General features: G+C 35.9%; 1 protein-coding gene across 1 annotated transcript; it reads right to left on the bottom strand.

The window, feature by feature from the left end:
* Window positions 1–444: 444 nt before the first annotated feature.
* Window positions 445–10,018, bottom strand: APOBEC2 (apolipoprotein B mRNA editing enzyme catalytic subunit 2). The gene is made up of 3 exons (XM_034414659.3): window positions 9,661–10,018; window positions 2,718–3,253; window positions 445–1,024 (listed from the first exon to the last, which is right to left on the bottom strand). Exons 1-2 carry the CDS (start codon window positions 9,804–9,806, stop codon window positions 2,719–2,721), a joined length of 681 nt encoding a protein of 226 aa, XP_034270550.2. The 5' UTR covers window positions 9,807–10,018; the 3' UTR covers window positions 445–1,024; window position 2,718.
* Between the last annotated feature and the right edge of the window lie 8,868 nt (window positions 10,019–18,886).

The following is an 18,886-nucleotide window of genomic DNA, read 5'->3' as shown; positions in this document are numbered from 1 at the left end:
GTTTTATGTATTTATGCTTTTGAAATATTGCAGTATATCAGTTGCACATGTAAAATTATTCCTGTCCACCCAGGTCCATTGTTGAAATGTATGGGGGTGCTATTTAAACATTCCATGAACAAGTTCATACACATCATAGAATGCTGGATCAGATTTGCTTAGGTGGTTTCTTTAACAGAGTACTTATTGCTAAAGTAGCAAATGAGTGCTAGATAAAATAATTTAGTGTGAATATAAGGGCAATTTTTGACTATCTCCAGACCAAATTTATAATAAAAATGGATAATGGAATAAAAATCATATTTTAAATCTCTTACGTGAAAGAGGTCTTTTCAAATTAGAAATGTAATTGGGGACAACTTACTGAAAACTAGGTGTATTTAGTGAGATTGTATTCTTGTCATTTGTTTAATTTTAAAAAAATTATAATAAAAATGCTTTAAATAAATTTTATAAGCAGCTAAGCCAACATTTATTAGGAAATTATTTCTCATTGTTTAACAGAGACCAAACTTTTTTATAATATATATGTTAATCAGTTCACAAGTGCAAAAAATATTTCTATCTCCCTCAACCAATGCTTTGTGAATGCTCACTGTCAATAAAATAATTAGTAATCTCTTTCCCTATTAACATTTCCCTTTGATTTCTCCTACTATTCACTGCATATTAATTTTAAAATTTTAAAAATTAAAAATACGCAATTGTTAAATTTATTTTTTAAAGTTTCTTTGGAGGGGACTTTTCTAAACTTACAAGTGATAGAATTTTGCTTTGATTTTGTTCTTTGTTTATAATATTTTTTCTTCTATGTGAATAACAGCACTGCAGGTTTATGTATTTAAAAAAATCAAATCCCTACATGCACCATAATAAATGTATTTTTAGTCTATCAGCATAGCAGTGAGTCAGCTGGAGACTTCTGGTGTTTCCTGTTTCAAAGCAGCTTTGGAAAACTGAATTGAGAGTCCCAAATGTTGAGAGTATATCATGCTTGTTGCTCCATGGGTTGGCACATTTTTTCCTGGAGAGACAGAAAAACAGGCACAAAGTGGTTTTGTCAGCAATATGGTGTTTTATTTCTTGCAAAATAGGAGAACTAATATAAACGTTCCTTATTTTGGAGGGGGTTTGATTTCTTCACTGTTCTAAATTCATAAAATTCATTTGTCACCCTTTATGTAGCCAGAGACACTTTCATAATAGCTTCTTCAAATCTCTTGATAATTTTATAGAGATTGAGATTTTTGCCATATAGGATATGAGATAGGTGGCAAATAAATTTCCTAAACAAACAAAGCAAATTTAATGTTATACTTTTAAGATTCTAGGTTAACTTTATTGTAATTATATGTTTGTTTTAGTTGATTAAAATACTGTAAAATATTATTTATGTTCTTTTTTATATTCTGATTCAAATTGATGTGATTTGCAGCATGGAATTTGTACTGCAGAAAATGCAGCACCACTTGAAAAATGCTTCACTATAATTGTTATATTTCTGTTTAAACAGCATAGCAGATGGATTAGAGAGAGACCTAGTTTAGTGTTAGAGCACAGATGTCAAACTTGCTGCGTCACATTGCCATCACATGATGTTTTGCTACGTTTTTCGCCTTCGCGGAGCTGGGGTGGGTGTGGCCTGTGCATGACTCATCTGGTCCATGGGCCACCAATTTGACACCCCTGTCTGTGTTAGAGCATTCCTTTGCATTCAGAAATATTGTGTTTCAATTCCACTAAAGTATTGCTCCCTGAAACATAAGCAGCTGCAACTGTTGAATTAGATCAGTGTTTTTCAAAATTGGCAACTTTATGGGTGGAGTTCTGAGAGTTGAAGTCCACACCTTAAGGGTGCCAAGTTTGAAAAAATACTGAATTACAATAGATAGATCATTGGTTTGGCTTCTTGTAAGACTGATTCCTGTATTCATTTGCTATTTCCACCAATCGGTTTTTCTAACTGACCTAATGGAATCATTGCCCTATGGAAGTGTGGTGAGTGAAGAAAGAATGGATTCCATGGGATCCAGACTCTAGAAGCACTATGGGAAAACAAGCTGTGAGTCAAGGTTGGAGCAGAAACAATCTTGTAAAGAAGCAATAAAGAGGTGGGATTTTTCTTTTAAAAAGGGGGAGCAACTCTGTATTTTGCATGTCATTCACCAAAGAAGTGGGATTACCTGCAGTCATGCAGAAATCTCTGTTAAAGATTGGGGAATTACAATACATAGCTAGAGATTAGTGAAACATGCAGATTAGAATTCTAATCTAGAGGCCAATTTGAGCTATGGAATTTTGCTATTTTTGTGCATAATCCAGTCTGAGGGAATACTGTTGTAGCTGAAAGCAACTTTGGAAATCACTGTCAATTTGTTTTACTTTTGTGCCTTTTCAGCCTGTAGTGTTCTACGTTTGATATGCATAGAAAAGACTTGAATTCTTGATACTTATTCTGGGATCAGATTATGTTTCTCCTTGATCAACCTACTGCCAGGACATTTATTTCTCCTTGCTGTCTCCTGAATAAATCTAGAGGGGTTCCTGCAATGTGCCAGCGGTTGATAAAATAAGATTCAGTATGCCCCTGCAGTGAAATGCAGAGATGTGTGCTCTAATCTACCCAAAGCTGCTACATTAAAAACCAAAATTAAATTTATGATGGTCTGAAAAAGTACCCTAAACAGGGAGATTTCAAAATCACACTTAACACTAACCTCAGTGCAAAAGTTCAGCAAGCTTTTCATCATAAAATTGGAAGTTCTCTTGAATGTCTTCCCAGGGTGTAAATGCCTTTGCTTCTCCCTCCTGCTCTACAAAGTTTTGCCAGAGATACTCAAAATCTTGAGGTTTCATGATCCTCAATTTACAACCAGCTGTTTTCATTTTCTTCAAGGCAGCTTGCATGTCAGGTTCCTCCCACATGAATAGACGACCAACTGCAATGGAGAGATGTAGGTTCTTATTCTTCTGAAGTGCTTTAACTATCCGATCAGCACAGCCTACACAGGGGCTACAACTGACGTACCAGGTGACACTGTAGCGCAAGCCAGACTCGCACTTGGGCAAGATGGTATTGAAGAAGGCATCTTCTGCATGGGCTGCTGCATGTTCATCTTCCAGGTAGCCCCGTAATATTTTTGACTCCTTGCCCTGAATCTCTATGATGTAGCATAGGAAGGTCTTGTTTCTTCCTGAACTGTATTCAACATTCTTGAACTGGAAATTGAAAAAGAAGGCTGGAAGCCGTTCCCTGGAGAGAGGAGTGAAAGTATCAGTGTGGATACAGAGGTTATAATGTAACTGCTTATACAGTTTCGATTTTGTTAAGGTAATTTTATGACAACACTATTGTTCCCCAAAGTATACAAGTGGAAAGTAACTTGACAATAGCTATTTCCCCCTTACAGTTTATGTAGAAGAAACCTCACCAATAAGTTTTCTGGAGCTATGGAATAGGAATTGCTAGGAATTTGCTTTGAATTGAGAAAAAGTAAAAAGACGAATCTCACAATATTACAACTATTACCAGCTTTTTTTTTTTTAGAGCAAATTTTTTTCCAACATAGTGCTGTCTAAATGTATTGGGCAACATTTCTCACCTGGATAAAAAAAATTAATAGAATTTCAGTTCAGTAGTTTAATTTATTGGGATTTAAACTGGAAAGTTGTGCAAAGCGTAGGCTGTGTGCTATGTACTGTTTTTGTATTCTATTGAAGATACATCCAATTAAAAGCATAATTTACATTTTGTTCATTTTCTTATTTTCTTTTAGAATGGTGATGCAGTCTACTAGAGAAGTATGTAATTATTCTACATTCTAAAGCCAGAAGCCAGTAAGCACTTTACTCACATTTTCTTTACTTTTCTACCAGTTTTCCCCTCAGAATAGATTTGTTTTAACTCATACACATTACCCAGTCAATATTATTTTATATAAAAGAATAAAATCAATAAAGCACAAATAGTTCTTATTTTACTGAAAATGGGTGACATAATTCTTGAGTCCTTGAAAATAAACCTTTAAAAACATTTAGCACTCTTCTTTAATTGCAATGTACTTTAAATAACTTTTATACCAGAAGCCTTATGGAAAATAAATGTAAATCATATAATGTCTTCCTTTCTTTATTATTCTTTTAAAGATTCCCAAGTACGTGTTCAGTGAGACGTGAATGTGTGAGAATATTGCAGAATATTTTCAATGGTAAATTGGTAGGAAAGGAAAAATTCTTAATTTTCCTGTCCTGTTTTTTTCTCCCAGTGCCCCAAGTGACAATATTAACAATACTAAGTAGCCTAGCTGTTGCAGTATAAGATGATGGTGTAGAAACAGTGTGATTGTACCTCCAAAACACTTACAAGTCTTTTTCTGCAAGTCTGTGGCAATAGCAATGGATAAGATTTTTTTTTTTTTTGGCCTTTTCATTGCAGACAATCTCTAATGCCCCATCCCTTCTACTCCAGTCCAGTCCAATTAAAAGATTAAGAAGGAAAGCAAAGCAATCTTCATAACACATGTATTCATAGACTTTGGATGCATGCATGTCTCCCTTATAATGATCATTGCCAGGAAATTCAGCTGTCAGTACCTCTTCAATTATCCTGATTTGTTAGGCAGTTGATCTATACTGCTGTGAAGTATGAGATATACAGATTTTAAATTAAGCTCTCCTTTCTGTATAATATTGATGTACAATTTATATATGCTGTTGGAAAGTTGAAGTTAGAAAACTTTTAAGTCTTTATTTTTGAAAAATTGTTCATCCCTGTTATTAGTTTTTCTCTGGGTTCCAACTAGCAAACTTTTATACTACACATTTTTTTAAAAAAATTGATTTATATGCCGCCCTTCTCCGAAAAATCACGGCAGCTTACAATGCGCTAAGCAATAGCCTTCATTCTTTTGTATATTTATACAAAGTCAGCTTATTGCCCCCACAACTGGGTCCTCAATTTACCTACCTTAGAAAGGATGGAAGGCTGAGTCAACCTTGAGCCTTGGCGAGATTCGAACCTGCAGTAATTGCAGGCAGCTGTTCTTAATAACAGGGTGCTTCAGACCACTGTACTACCAAGGCGCTTTTAATAGCATGCTCACTATTAATGAATACTGAAGTAGTTTTCTCATTATTTTTATTTACCCTAGGAATTACAGGTAGCTCTCGATTTAGAACAGTTTATTTAGTAACTGTCCAAGTTACAACAGCACTGAAAAAATGACTTATGACCCTTTTTCACACTTCTGACCATTGCAGCATCCTGTTGATCATGTGATCAAAATTTGGACGCTTGGGAATTGACTCACATTTATGACAGTTGCAGTGTCCAGGGATCATGTGATCACCTTTTACGACTTTCTGACAAGCAAAGTCAATGGGGAAGCCAGATTGATTTAACAACTGTGTTACTAAGTTAACAACTACGGTGATTCACTTAACAACTATGGCAAGAAAGGCCATAAAATGGGGCAAAATTCACTTAACAAATGTCTCAGTAACATAAATTTTGGGCTCAATTGTGGTTGTAAGTAGAAGACTACCTGTATATCCATATGCTACTAGGCAAATATTTTCAATCATTTCAATATGATTATATGAAGGGTGCGTCCTGAAAATAATTGAATCTTCCACCTCATAAAATTGTTTTTTTTTTTAAAAAAAAAGAAAGGATAGATTTTGTTTGGCTAAATAAAAATTGCAATAAAATAAATGGCCAGATTGCTCTATTGTTGACAGACAAAGCAGAAAATTTTGTGATATCTTTAAGATTAAAAAAATGATTATTTCACGAGATTTTCTGAACTACAGTACAATGTAGTTTCATTTCCACATTGAAATAAAATATAGAAGCCCAAAAAGTAATGGTAGCTATGCACAAGAGAGTTATTAGGTTACATTAGCATTCTTGTACTAGTGAATGGATTGGTCTTTATTTAATCTGTATTAAAGAAGTAAAGAATTACTTCTAGATTAGTTCTTTTATGAAAAGTTATATTTTTAACATTCTTCTGCCTGAAGAGAGCCATCTATCTACCTGGAGATCAGTGATAGGATGCTATTCCTGCTAAATTGCTTATGTCATAAGTTTAAGTTTTTAAGTTTTAAGTTTAAGTTTATTAGATAAAACTGGTTATAAAGGAAACTGGCTTTTAAAAAATAATTATGGATTTCAGGTTTTGGCAACTATGCTGACCAGGATTATGTCTGGGTTCCATTATTCTTGATTAGTGGACTTTCCTGCTTCTTACCCCTCTCAATGAAGCACCAATTACTTTCTTTTTAGTGGATATCTTTGGGAATGTGCTGTGAACTGATAAAGAAAAAAACAACAACTCATCATTTGGGCTAGAAGGGGAAAGTGCTAGAACTCTTGTCAGTTTCACCTGGTTAAAGTGTGATGGGGACAGGTTGAGGATTACATCATATTTACCTGGCAGGGGAGATAACATAATCATGAAGTGGTTCTAACTACTTAATTTTGGCTGCAGAACAATGTAGTGTAAATGAATGATCCATATATCTCAAGAAATATGGATTGTTGAAAAATGGAGTGTTGAAAAATGGAGCAAGGAATAATCTTAATTCTAAAAACTGATCAGGCCATAGGGCACACAATTCCACAGATACATCCGCTTGGGGCAGAGTTAAAAGAAACTTTGGCAAGAAAGCAAACTTGTAATCTAGTGATTGTAGCTGAAATGTTTCAACTGCCAGGGATAATTAGGCAGCACTGTTGCTATTCTTAAGGTTTTTAATTCCTCATTAGCTAAATGTCTTTTTTCATCATGCTAATATGTAAATAATTGAAACTATAACTTAATTTTGTGGCCATGGGGGTGATGTAAATCTTAGAATAATACTGTTTTATGGATAAAACGTTTAAATTAAACCTGACAAAGAAAACAGGCATCTTATTGAAGATGTAAAGAAATTTAACAACATTACAAAAGTAGGCTACTAATGTTCCTTTTATTTTAAATAAGACTCAATCTATTAAATGAAAGTAATTTGACACAGACTCAACTGAAAATTTTAGGACTGGGATAAAATTCCAATATACAATCATTCTAAACTAATCTATGATGACATTGTTGCGATGATGACATGAGGCTGATGGTGAGAAAGACCTCACCATGTGTGTGACCTTTAGCTTCTTGGAGATAACATGAAATATAAATATAATCAATAAATTAAACATTATGCTTTCCTAGTTCCCCAGGGTACATATTTTCTAATTTGCTTTTCCAGCAGTCTAAACAGAACTGCCAGCATTATAGACTCTGCCTTCCATGAACCTTTTTAATTTGGGGCCAGTCACTTTCTCTCAGTCCAACTCACCTCACAGGCTGGTTGATGTGAGAAAATAGGAGGGAGGATTAAATAAATAAATGATCCTACATAGGATCTTACCCCTAAGTTTAAGTCACATCTGCTTTCAGGTGAAGGGCAGCACTTGGACTTGAATGACATGATGGGGAGTCACACATCAAAAAGACTTATTGAGGTCAAACCAGAGATTAAATATGATTTATTCCACTCACAGGTAAGATTAAAATTACATATCTAAGTAATGTTATATATTTTAATAAATATTAATGGGTATCCTTCAGTTACACATTTGATAATTTTTGTTATGATTAAAATTACAGTTTAACAACTTTTGACAGTCTCTGGGTGCCATTGCCTATGGGGACACACACACACACATGGGCTTCGTCTTTCAGTCAGTACTATTATCCTTTGCATTAGAAACTATTCCTTTAGGCAGCAGTTCCTGTAGGACAGAATATCTCCAAAGGGTTAGAAGAGGGAGCTGTGAGGGCTGTGTATCGGTCCTGGCCTTGTTAATCTTGTACGCTGCTAAAACACCATTACCTCAAAAGTGAGCAAGGTTCTCTGAAGGGAATGGAGAAATCCCATTGTGTGCTTTGATTCAGCTACCAGAATATCTTGGGGAAGCTTTGATTCAACTGACCAGAAGCAATGCCCAAAGGCATTTTTGAACCATGAATTGGGATTATTTTATAAGGACTTTAGTGCAGGAGTGTCCAACCTTGGCAACTTTGAGACTTGTGGACTTCAACCATGGCTGGCTGGAGAATTCTGGGGGATGAAATCCATAAATCTTAAAGTTGCCAAGATTGGACACCCCTGCTCTAGTTTATAATCTTACTAGGAGTTCAGTGGGATTTATTGCCTAAAAGATGGAGCATTTGCTTACATTCTTACTGTAGTTTCAAATAATACAATATTCTCTGCAGCAACACTGACATTTACAAATTGGCCCACATTGCCTTGTTGCTATTTTTGCCATTAGACAAAGGAATGACTAAAATTTAGCCATTGCTCCACCCTGGCATGACTTAATGGGCTAGGCTAGAAAAATTAATGCCTATCATAAGAACTGAACCTTAGAGAGCTTTCATCTAGCATTTGTCTATAGATTTGGATAATAGCAAAGTATAGTCTCAGGGTTTCACTGCAAGCTTCACTTTTTAACACTTACTTTTCATAGGTCATATGTATTACTAAAAAAGCAAATGGCACAGACAGACAATGATCCCAGCTGACAATGACTTGACAATACATACCGTATCTAGATCCTTCACTGACATTTATGGTAATTCTGTTTTTTTTTTAAATGTACAAAATGAAAACTGAACTGGCTCATCTGAGGTTCCAACATGCCATCTAGGAGATTGTAGGATTTGAAATCCAACAAATTTGTGTGTACTTAGTTGATTAAAGGTGTGATAAACCAGTTAGTTGATTTTTTATTGAATGTGTGCCATCAAGTCAGATTTGAGTCTTAGCAACTACACAGATTGAGTTTGTCCAGGAAATATAATTACAGTAGTTAGTTGTAAAAAGCACCAAGATAATGCTACATGCTTGATTCTGAAATCATATGAATATTTAATTCAATTATAATATTAATTCAATTATATTTAATAACATACTAAACTGTACAAATGCTTAACAAATTTTATTTTTTCTTTGATCCCCCCTCCTTCTATAAATGATTGCAGAAAAGAATTCCTGATACAGAATGATCACTCAGGCTAGGTTTGTTTTTTTAAAATGTATTTCTCTTATCTCAATCCTTTCAGAGTTATCCAATGAACTTACTTACCACTCACTGCTGCAATTAGGCCTTTCTGTTTATCTGTTTTTAAATACCTCCAAATAAACAAGCAGTTCTTATTTTTCCAGGGAATGAATTTAGCCTTAAGTTTGTCTACCTTTTCACTTTACCTTTCAGTGCTTTTTAACAGAATTTTTGATGTGGAAAAATGCATGCTTTTAAGCAGTCTTATGGGCTTCGCAAAGCAATACTGTACAGCTAAGTCATGGATAAGATTTATTTTCTTTTTTTCATTTGCAAAGGGAGAATAATCATTTCAGTGCCACACATGATCATGCTAAAATAAGTGGCTTTGCTCCAAATATATCTCAGCTCAGCCTGGCTGGATATAATTTAAGTCTCTCCCCATTTTATTGCAGGACTCAGATACAATCTGCTTTCATTATTAATGGCAAAATCCTCACATGTGAGATTGGCATTTCTTTTTAAAGAAACTTGCAAACATGTTAGCTTACGCAGATTCCTAAGCAAGGAGTTGCTCTGTCAACTTGGCAATGAAATAGGGCTCTTACCCTGTGACAATTTCAAAGGGTGGCAATTCCTCCAGTTCCTTTGGCTTTTCCCCCTCCGCGGATTCCTCTGCATTTTCTGCATTTTCTGCCTTTTCAGCCTTTTCACCATTCTGGGCTACTGGAGGTTGTTCCTGCTTCTCAGCCATCCTGTTGTACTGTAGTGGGTGCCCAAAGACCACAGCAGTGGCCAAGAATTGGGCACAGGCTTCAGAAGCAGAAATGGAGCAGGGAGGGAGACAGAGAGCTGGAAATGGCAGTTCTCAGGAGCTATATATGGAATGGGAGCAGTGGCAGAGATGGGAATAGGCTAGGATGACCCCCAGCGCTCTCAGATATCACCTCCTTCACTTTTAACTCTGGCCTGAGACATTCTTTTACTCCTCTTTTATTTTAAATATGAAGTGATGAGTGGAGCGTGGGTGGATTAGGTAATGGGGGATGCAAAAGTAACCTATTTATCCATAGCCATGACAGAAATCTGACACGGTGCAGAAGAGCTGGCCGCTTTCCTATGCTCTTGGACTTACTGAGATGCCTTCTTCCTGCCCTTGAGGGACTACCTTCCAGAGGTGTCAGAAAGAGGCAGGTAGCTTTATTAAAAAGAATGCTCCTGATATTATTAGGTGGAACTGAAATAAAATGTCAGAGGGTTGGTTTTTTTGTTCAAACCTGAATTTTGTTCCTGACATGAAAGTGACAGCTTTAAAATGCCTTACTTCTTAGGCAGATGTATTGAAAAGCACAGACTGAAAATATTTCAGGTGAAAGTATTGCACTATTATCTGAACCTAATTGATTTCAGTTTCCTCACCTCCTTAGGCAGCTGACAGAAAACCTGTTGGACACAGTTTGACTTTCATTGAAGATTTAAGAATGCTATTATAAAAGCCTTCTAATGCTCAGCTGGCTTTTTCCTTTGTGACTTACAGTCAATCTGGCAGTGGGAATATTGTGCTCAGCTGGAATTCCAAGTTAAGGGACCAGCACCAACTGCTATTATCTTGAGGCAAGATATTAAAATAAGAAAAAGAATGTGCAAATGAATATGGAAATGTGAAAAATCTAACTAGATGAGGTATGAAATTGATTCTGCTTGAGATATGGGATGGACTCTGCAGCTGGTTTGTAAGAAGTAAAAACTTGGTTCCTTCTCTGAACTGCAGTTGGTGCTGCAGCAAAGAAATGAAAGTGCACTAATTTTTCTTATTAGAGGATTTAAGAAATATACTGCTTACTCATTATTCATATTCACTCAGCAATATTATTTTGCAGATAATTGTATTAGTGAGACATGCAAGGTAGAAGCTAAAGTATGGTAGATAATCTTATACTTTGTACTCACTTTTACAACCTTTTAAAAAAAAGTATTATGATATCAAAACTGCTTAGATGGTTGACTTACTGTTATACATTGATATATCCCATGATTCTCAATTATTTCTGATAAATACCTATTCTATAGAAAGGCAATTTGAAAAAATAAACACACAACAAAGCACTCAACAAGCATATTTGTAAAACGTATACATTTGCAAATATATATTAGCCACATTGACAATTGTAATCTGTGTAATTTACAAAAATAATATGTGATGTGAATTTAAAATGTTTTTAAAATGTATTTAATTCTTAAATGTTTTTTATAATGATTTTAAATGCATTGTGAGCCGCCCTGAGTCTTCGGAGAGGGGCGGCATACAAATTGAATTAATAAATTAATAAATTAATTAAAAATAGTGACATTTTTTGTACTTCGGCTTATGAAAGATGAAGCACTTTTTTTGCTGGTTCTTTTACCCTCTGCAGCTCTTTCAGAATTGAATGTTTGAAAACAATATCCAGAATGGTTGCGAATATAGCACAAATGGCTATGTTAGAGAGAACGGGGAACAGTGAAATACCCTGTCTTGTAAAATTAAAAGTAGATTTTTAAAAACAAAGCTAACTCTCAAAATAACCCAGTAAACCTTTGTAAGAGCATTTCAGTCTATCTAACTCAACTTTTTCTTATCTAAATGAAATGTTTTATTTTTTTTTCTTCAGTTCTTCTGTTTAATATAGTACTTACAAAATGATTGCCAATGTTCAAGCTTCAGAATTATTTAGCAGAATTTCCATTGTACTGGTACCGATTAACAGGTAGTACCAGGACTTGATTGTTGGGATGCGTAGAACAGTCATGGTGTATTTGGTAACCTGCATTGCTGGTGTGGGTTTTGTTATAAAAATTGGCTAATTAAGAACAAATGCTAGATATATACCAGTAGATTGCAATCATATATCTATATTGCAGCGTAACCCATTCAAGATCCATGTTGGACCATAACTCCCATAATTCCAAGCCAGGTAGCTGGGGATCATGATAGTGGTTGTACCATATATCGAAAGGGCACTCTTTGATTTCATCTTATTAGGAGAAGTGTTTTTTGTTAATTTTTAAAAAATAATATGAAATACTTTTGGCACAAAGTTTTATTGTTTTTTCCCTTAACTTATGTTTAAATTCCAGTATTCCAAACCTATGACTGTCACATTTGACATTTTACAGAGGAATTATAGGGATGGGAATCCTGAGCTGTTGAGTGATACTCTTCCCCTCCTCTTCTTGTGTCCCTCTGGCCAGCTTTATTTTTGGAAACTCTTGACTGCTGGATTAATCAGGGTCCCATCATTCTTACTGCTTTAACTTTCACTGGAGCCAGCCAAGCCTTGCAGATCAATGTTCAGCTTTAATCTTATCTCTGGAATGTAGATCTGGCCTAGAAGTTTTCTCTCCTCAGCTGCTGCTGAACTCCTTCTAGGGCAGAACTCGGCATTTGCACAGACAGACTACCAAGGGCTCTGCGTAGACCAGCCACAGATGTTACGTAGCGATGCTATGTTTTACAGATCAAATGGTTTATTTGATTCTATACATACAAAAAGCTATGTTTATTTGCAGACATAAACGGGTGTATGTGTACACATACCGCCCCCCCCAATCTATTAGAAATAGAAAGAAAGCATTGCAAAACAAAAGGATGCTGACCAGGAACCTAAACTACTTTACTGAAATAGAAACAGTCCATGTTACAGATTTACGTTTCATCTCTTTTTGCCCCTGGTGGTTTTCAAATCAGTTGATTCATCTTATGCCTGATAAAAAAAGAGGCCTCGCCCATTGTGGAAGAAAGTATGTTATCCTCCCCCAAACTAGAATGGGGAAAATATAACAAGAAGCAGAACCCTGGATTTTTCTAGTCCAGTTATAACTAAGAAAGTCTCCTGATTGAAGATGTGGAAAAGTGCCACATATCATACCATTGTTAGCCACAGTTTGATCCAATGTAAGGACAACTGCCTATGAAAACCTTAGGGAAATTGGTGTTCTCAGCAAGCTCTACAACACATTTGTTAAAGTAGTGTGATCCTTATGCAAAACTATCTTCTGTAAACTGGCATTCTCCAGATGTGATGGACTTCAATTCCCATAATCCCTTACAAGTCATTGGCTATGCTAGATAGTTATGAGAGCTGAAGTCTAGATACATATGGGACAATATACTTAGATGTTCCATTTGCTGAATATGCAGTAGCATCCACATTGGATGACTTATCAGCTTTGTATAATAATTAGGAAATTTATTTTATGTTAAGGCTGCTTTGTTATATAAGTAAATAGAGTTTAAAAAGAACGGTTGCAATGATTTTCTATAGCATACCTTTGACGTCCTCATTTTTTTATTTCATTGTTTTTATAATTGCAGTTTGACATGAGTCACTTTTTCTATGACAGTTCAAATGTCATCCTGACACACATCTCATACGGTTACGTCCAATATTATTCAGTACTTCTATATTGCCCTGCCAAAATTGTCCTGCAATCTGTCAAGTTTATTAAAAACAATGCAGGGATTCTTGTTCTTTTTAATGTTCAAACATATTAAAACAGTAACAATCTTAATTTCTATCACTTATAAGGCTGGTCAATCACAATTTGTGATCTAGTCTTAACTTTACTCACTATGACTAAAGCTAGCTTTTATCTCATTGTCTTATAAATATTGTGCAGCAGTCAAAATTGCCTTGGCTCTATCTATTGACAGCTCTCCTTCAAATTATGTTTGTGTTTAGGATCTTTTGTCAATCAATTGTTTAAGGGATGCTTTGTTGGATTGCATGCCTATATTACCATAGCTTTGCTGGATGTCCAGCAAACTAACTAGGTTATTTTTTAATTATAAAGAATTCTGAAGAGCAACAGTCTCACGGGTACAGGATCAGAAAATATTTAGCTGGCCAAAGGCAAAAGTGAAATAAGACACTGTATCATGCAGAGATGAGGTGTGCTCTTTAGAATAAAAGGGACAGCTGGTTATCAAAATAAAACATATCCCTGGATATGTTGTCTGGCAGTAATTCCAAAGCTTCACTGTCCCTTCCTGTGTAACTATTGCAAAGCAATAAACAATGAATTAGTAAATAGTAAACTAGGGGTGTGTGTGTCCTTTATTTTTCCAGCTTTGTAGGCTATAGCATCTCTCTACCCCACTCCTAATTCTTGGGAATTTTTCCAGGAGTGTCAGGAATGGATTGATAAGATTTCATAGCTGAAATCTTTCATAGCATTTGCTCCCTATTGTAGAACTATGCTCAGTATGGAGTAGCAGTAGCATGGAAAAAAAAATCAAGGAGAGAAATGCTCATGTCATATGATAGCTTGCATTATCTTTCTAGAATTAGTTTGAATTTTTTCCCTACTGATCAGCATCCTTATTAAGATTTTCAGAATGCAAGTACATCTGTAGGAGATGACATGAGTTAATTCAGAGGAGTCTATTGCAATAGATATGCTTGAATAATCTAATAGCTAGGTATATTTTGTAAATGGCCATAAACTTAGACAACCCATTTGCTTTATGGAAATCAAAGAGTTCTGGGACATAAGTCTTCACTAGGTAATTCTATGGGACATGATAATGGGAAGTAGCAATTTACCATTCATCATACTTCCTATTCCTGCTTGCTTTGAGATTTCCATAACTGAAGTCTCAGAAGGTAAATGCTATTGCATAGAACAAAAAATTAGATAAATATTACAAGTACATAATTTTTTAAAAGTTGTTTAAAATATTTCACTTGTATCTCTGTACATATAACGGTGTATTAGAGTTTTCCATTCTGTATACGAAGTAGGTATGAAATTGGCTGTGCTTCCAAGTATGCTTTTGTTCTGGCCATGCTCACTTTCTTCTAGCTCTATGCAAACTTTCTTTTCTTTCTATCTTGTAGCATAATAGTTTTGCCTACAAAAGATTCCAAATTCTATTCCTGGAATATCCAAGCCATGTTGGGAAAAGCTCCTGCTTGAAATTCTAGTGAGCAAGTGCCTCTCTGGTTAGACCAGTGTTTTTTTTAACCTCGGCCACTTTAGGATGTGGACTTCAACTCCCAGAATTCCCCATGGAGTTGAAGTTCACTCATTTTAAAGTGGTGAAGGTTGAAAAACACTGTCCTAAGTGTTTGCAAAAGATACCAAAAAACAATGTTTTGTCATGAGGAATAATTGTGTTTTCTTCACGTCACTAGATGGTGCTATATGTTTTTAAATCATAGGCTGTACAGCCTATGTGAAGCAGTACAGATACAAAGATGGTGCACTGAAGGATTATCATACAACCTATCTGCAGCTCCTTAAAGCAGCCATTTCTTTTCCTGGACAATGTGGTGGCTGCTATCTGCAGCTGCAGGCCATTATGGGAAAATAATGTATATTCCTGGTTTCAGGAAGAACAAATTTATATCCACTTCCCACAACCTCCAAAGCAGATTTTTCCTTCTCATTGAAAGCCCTGCTAAATCACAGTGCATGTGTCTGTCTGTCTGTCTGTCTGTCTGTCTAATCTATATCTAATCTCAATCTCAATCTCTATATCTGTATCTGTATCTCTATATCTATATCTATCCATCCGTCCACATCCATCCATCCATCCATCCATCCATCCATCCATCCATCCATCCATCCATCCATCCATCCATCCATCCATCCATCTATCTATCTATCTATCTATCTATCTATCTATCTATCTATCTATCTATCTATCCCATAGTTCTACATGCACACATACACTGCAATTCAAAGACATCCAGCAACACAACCAAAACAGCACACTACAAATAATAAAAAGAGAAAATGAAGGTGGGAAGAATAAAATCAGGAGAACAATTGTTTTTTAAAATGCTTCTGAAATAACAACAAGGAATGGGCTAATCTGATCTCAACCGAGAGTTTATTCCACAAAATCAGTACTGCCATGGGAAAACAACGCCTGTTTGTTTCAGACTCTTGGAACTTTAAAAAATGTGAGATTAGTTTCTCTGAGCTAATTAACTGTCTGTTCCTGATCGGAATAGTTGGTCCTGCAGTTAGCCAGGTGCCAAGCTTTAAAAGGGCTTTACAAGTTAACATCGGCTCCCTAAATTGTACCCAGGAATCAGTGTAAGGTTTGTTATATGCTCCCAGTGACAGATGCCAAAAAACATGTTGATGGAGTTTTAATCAGCTGTCCCATGATCCATGCAATGGTGAAAAATAGCTAAGTTAGAAAACATAAAAAAAAAAATCTCTGGCAAGGTAATGCCTCTATTAGAACAAGGCACAACCTTTAGCTAGCTTTTGAGTTATTCAACTGTTTGCCAGGTTGGCATGAAATAAAATATGAGAAAGGGGGTGGGGGAGAGCAGAGCATGGTATTGAAGCCCCAAAATTCACAGTTTATAATGGAAATGCCGGAACTGTGCCCATGTAGGCTTATGCTGCAATCTTATGTTACCTTGGAATAAAGCTCATGGAATTCAGACGGATTATTTTAAATAAGATTAAAGATTCCCTTGGATGCTGAAAAGATTTCAGGGTATATCAAGGGCTTCTGGAACAAAGAAGGGATAATAAATCTTCTCTTGCCTTTTCAAAATACAAAATCTACAGACCCCAGCACCAAACGGAGCTTCTTTAGTTTAAACACCAGTATCTCTGTATTGGAAAGTTCTCTCTCTCTCTCTCTCTCCCTCCCTCCACCTCACCTTGCAGTAGCAAAAAGATTATTTTACTGGAAATTACTCCTTCTCCATTCCAAACATTTGAATCTTTGCATGCATTTTAGGAGATGGAAACCCAGCTACAGCTTTGTGGCTTACAGCACCATCCACTTACTGCTTTGGCAAAATCACAGCTATCAGAGCAACTGACTCCACCCTGGCTCTACAATCTCTTTCAGAACTCAGGGCCAAGCTGTGCTATCTTTCGTATGTGTCCCAATTTTTTCCCTTCAGGAATTGTCCCCCTTCTGCTTTGCCAAGATAATTGAGCTGGGAACATGTGGAAATCAGGGTGCTGGTATTCGGAAGAACAGAATTGCTCAGGATATTGTATCTGTGCTAAAACCTTTTCACCTTTGTGATAACCTGGGAGTGAGGGAGTGGAGCGGGGAATGTATAACAGCTTGTCAGGTTTTCTTATGTGTGTCATCACTCCCATGATTTACAACAATTGCTAAATTACAGTCTGGACACACAATAATCTAGCCCTAAGGTTTGCCCTTCTAGGAAGGATATGTCTCCTTTTCAGAGTTTTCTTTTTTCCCTCTTAAATGCTAGATCATGTGCAGTGATTGCAATTAGATGTTGGCATAGGTGGACACACTGAATCTGACAACAATACTTTAAAGAGGGGGATCCTTTTCCTGGAATTGCAGACTTGTAAAAAATACTTTTAACTCTTAAGAGGTACAGGATGGGCATTCATGCATTGCATATCCCAAATTACCTTTCCTCTTTTGAGTCTTGATCAATGCATAAACTCACAGGAAGTGTATGCAGCAGTCTGGTACATGAATAAACCCACCCACACCAGGTGAGGTGACAATATTAAAAAAAAAACAAAAACCTTTCTAGTTCCCAATTCAGTGTATTCAGATTATTAATTAATCCAACAGAGAAGAGTCTGAATTGATCAATTAAATAAAACAACAGATATTTTATAAAAGGGAATTGATTAAATATACCAAGGTTTTCAATCAGCATAAATCAATCTTGGATTACCTTTACCCAGCGATATCCCAAGACTTCTTTTTTTTTTTTTTAATTTGATTTATATGCCGCCCTTCTCCGGAGACTCAGGGCGGCTTACAATGTGCTAAGCAATAGCCTTCATCCTTTTTGTATATTTATACAAAGTCAGCTTATTGCCCCAACAACTGGGTCCTCAATTTACCTACCTTAGAAAGGATGGAAGGCTGAGTCAACCTTGAGCCTGGCGAGATTCGAACCTGCAGTAATTGCAGGCAGCTGGTCTTAATAACAGGGTCTTTAGACCACTGTACTACCAAGGCTCTTCTGGTTTTTATACTTCTTGAAGGCAAAGCAATTTTATCCTACATGAATGGGGTTTTTTTTTTAATACTTTCCAAGAAGAGAAAGCAAAATAATGCTTAATGTCTTGGATGATCTGGTGTCTTCCAGGTGTTTCTACCATGCCAAGCATACTGTAAGGCTGAGTCACAGAACATTCAGTCTGGAATGAAGATTAAGATAGATTTTGATCTGGATGTGTCTGAACACAGAATATAGTTCAAGAAGTGGGTAGGGGAACCTTGATATATCCTTTGCCCCTCTTCAACCTACAGAAATCAATCTTTATTCCCAATGTAATTCAGTCCAAATATTGATTTTTATTTTTATTTTTAGGGGCTTGTTGTTCTTTAGTATGTCACCTTTGAGTTGAGCTCATATCTTGATGAGTTAGTTTCCTTGACATAACATAAATGAGGGTTGCTGTATCTTCTGGATTTTTTTTTTACTTCCAAGTCAGGCTTACAACACTGGACTTCCCAGCTAGTCCTTCATCAAAGTACTAGCCAAGATAGATCCTGCTTAACTTTGCAGAACCAGCTAAATGATACTTTATGTAGGTAAACAACTTGAACATTCAATTGGATAAGTGAAGTCCACTTGCTTGCACTTAGATATTGAAAATGGATAAAGTATTTGAGTATTTGGATGTATTTTTCTGTCAGCCTTCCTGAGTTCCTCTATACTTCGCTACTTTATAAAACCATTCTTGTTTGGAGATAGGATATTGCCACTATAGGATGTTATGCAGTGGATGGGCAGCTGAAGGGATTAAGGGGACATAGTTTGAAAAAAATATTGTTTTTAGCTATAGCTAATTATGTGATACATTCCCCTT

The sequence above is a fragment of the Pantherophis guttatus genome, chromosome 3 (assembly GCF_059756535.1).
Source record: "Pantherophis guttatus breed Tessera chromosome 3, ASM5975653v1, whole genome shotgun sequence".
Taxonomy (NCBI): domain Eukaryota; kingdom Metazoa; phylum Chordata; class Lepidosauria; order Squamata; family Colubridae; genus Pantherophis; species Pantherophis guttatus.
This window is presented reverse-complemented; position numbering and strand designations above follow the sequence as displayed.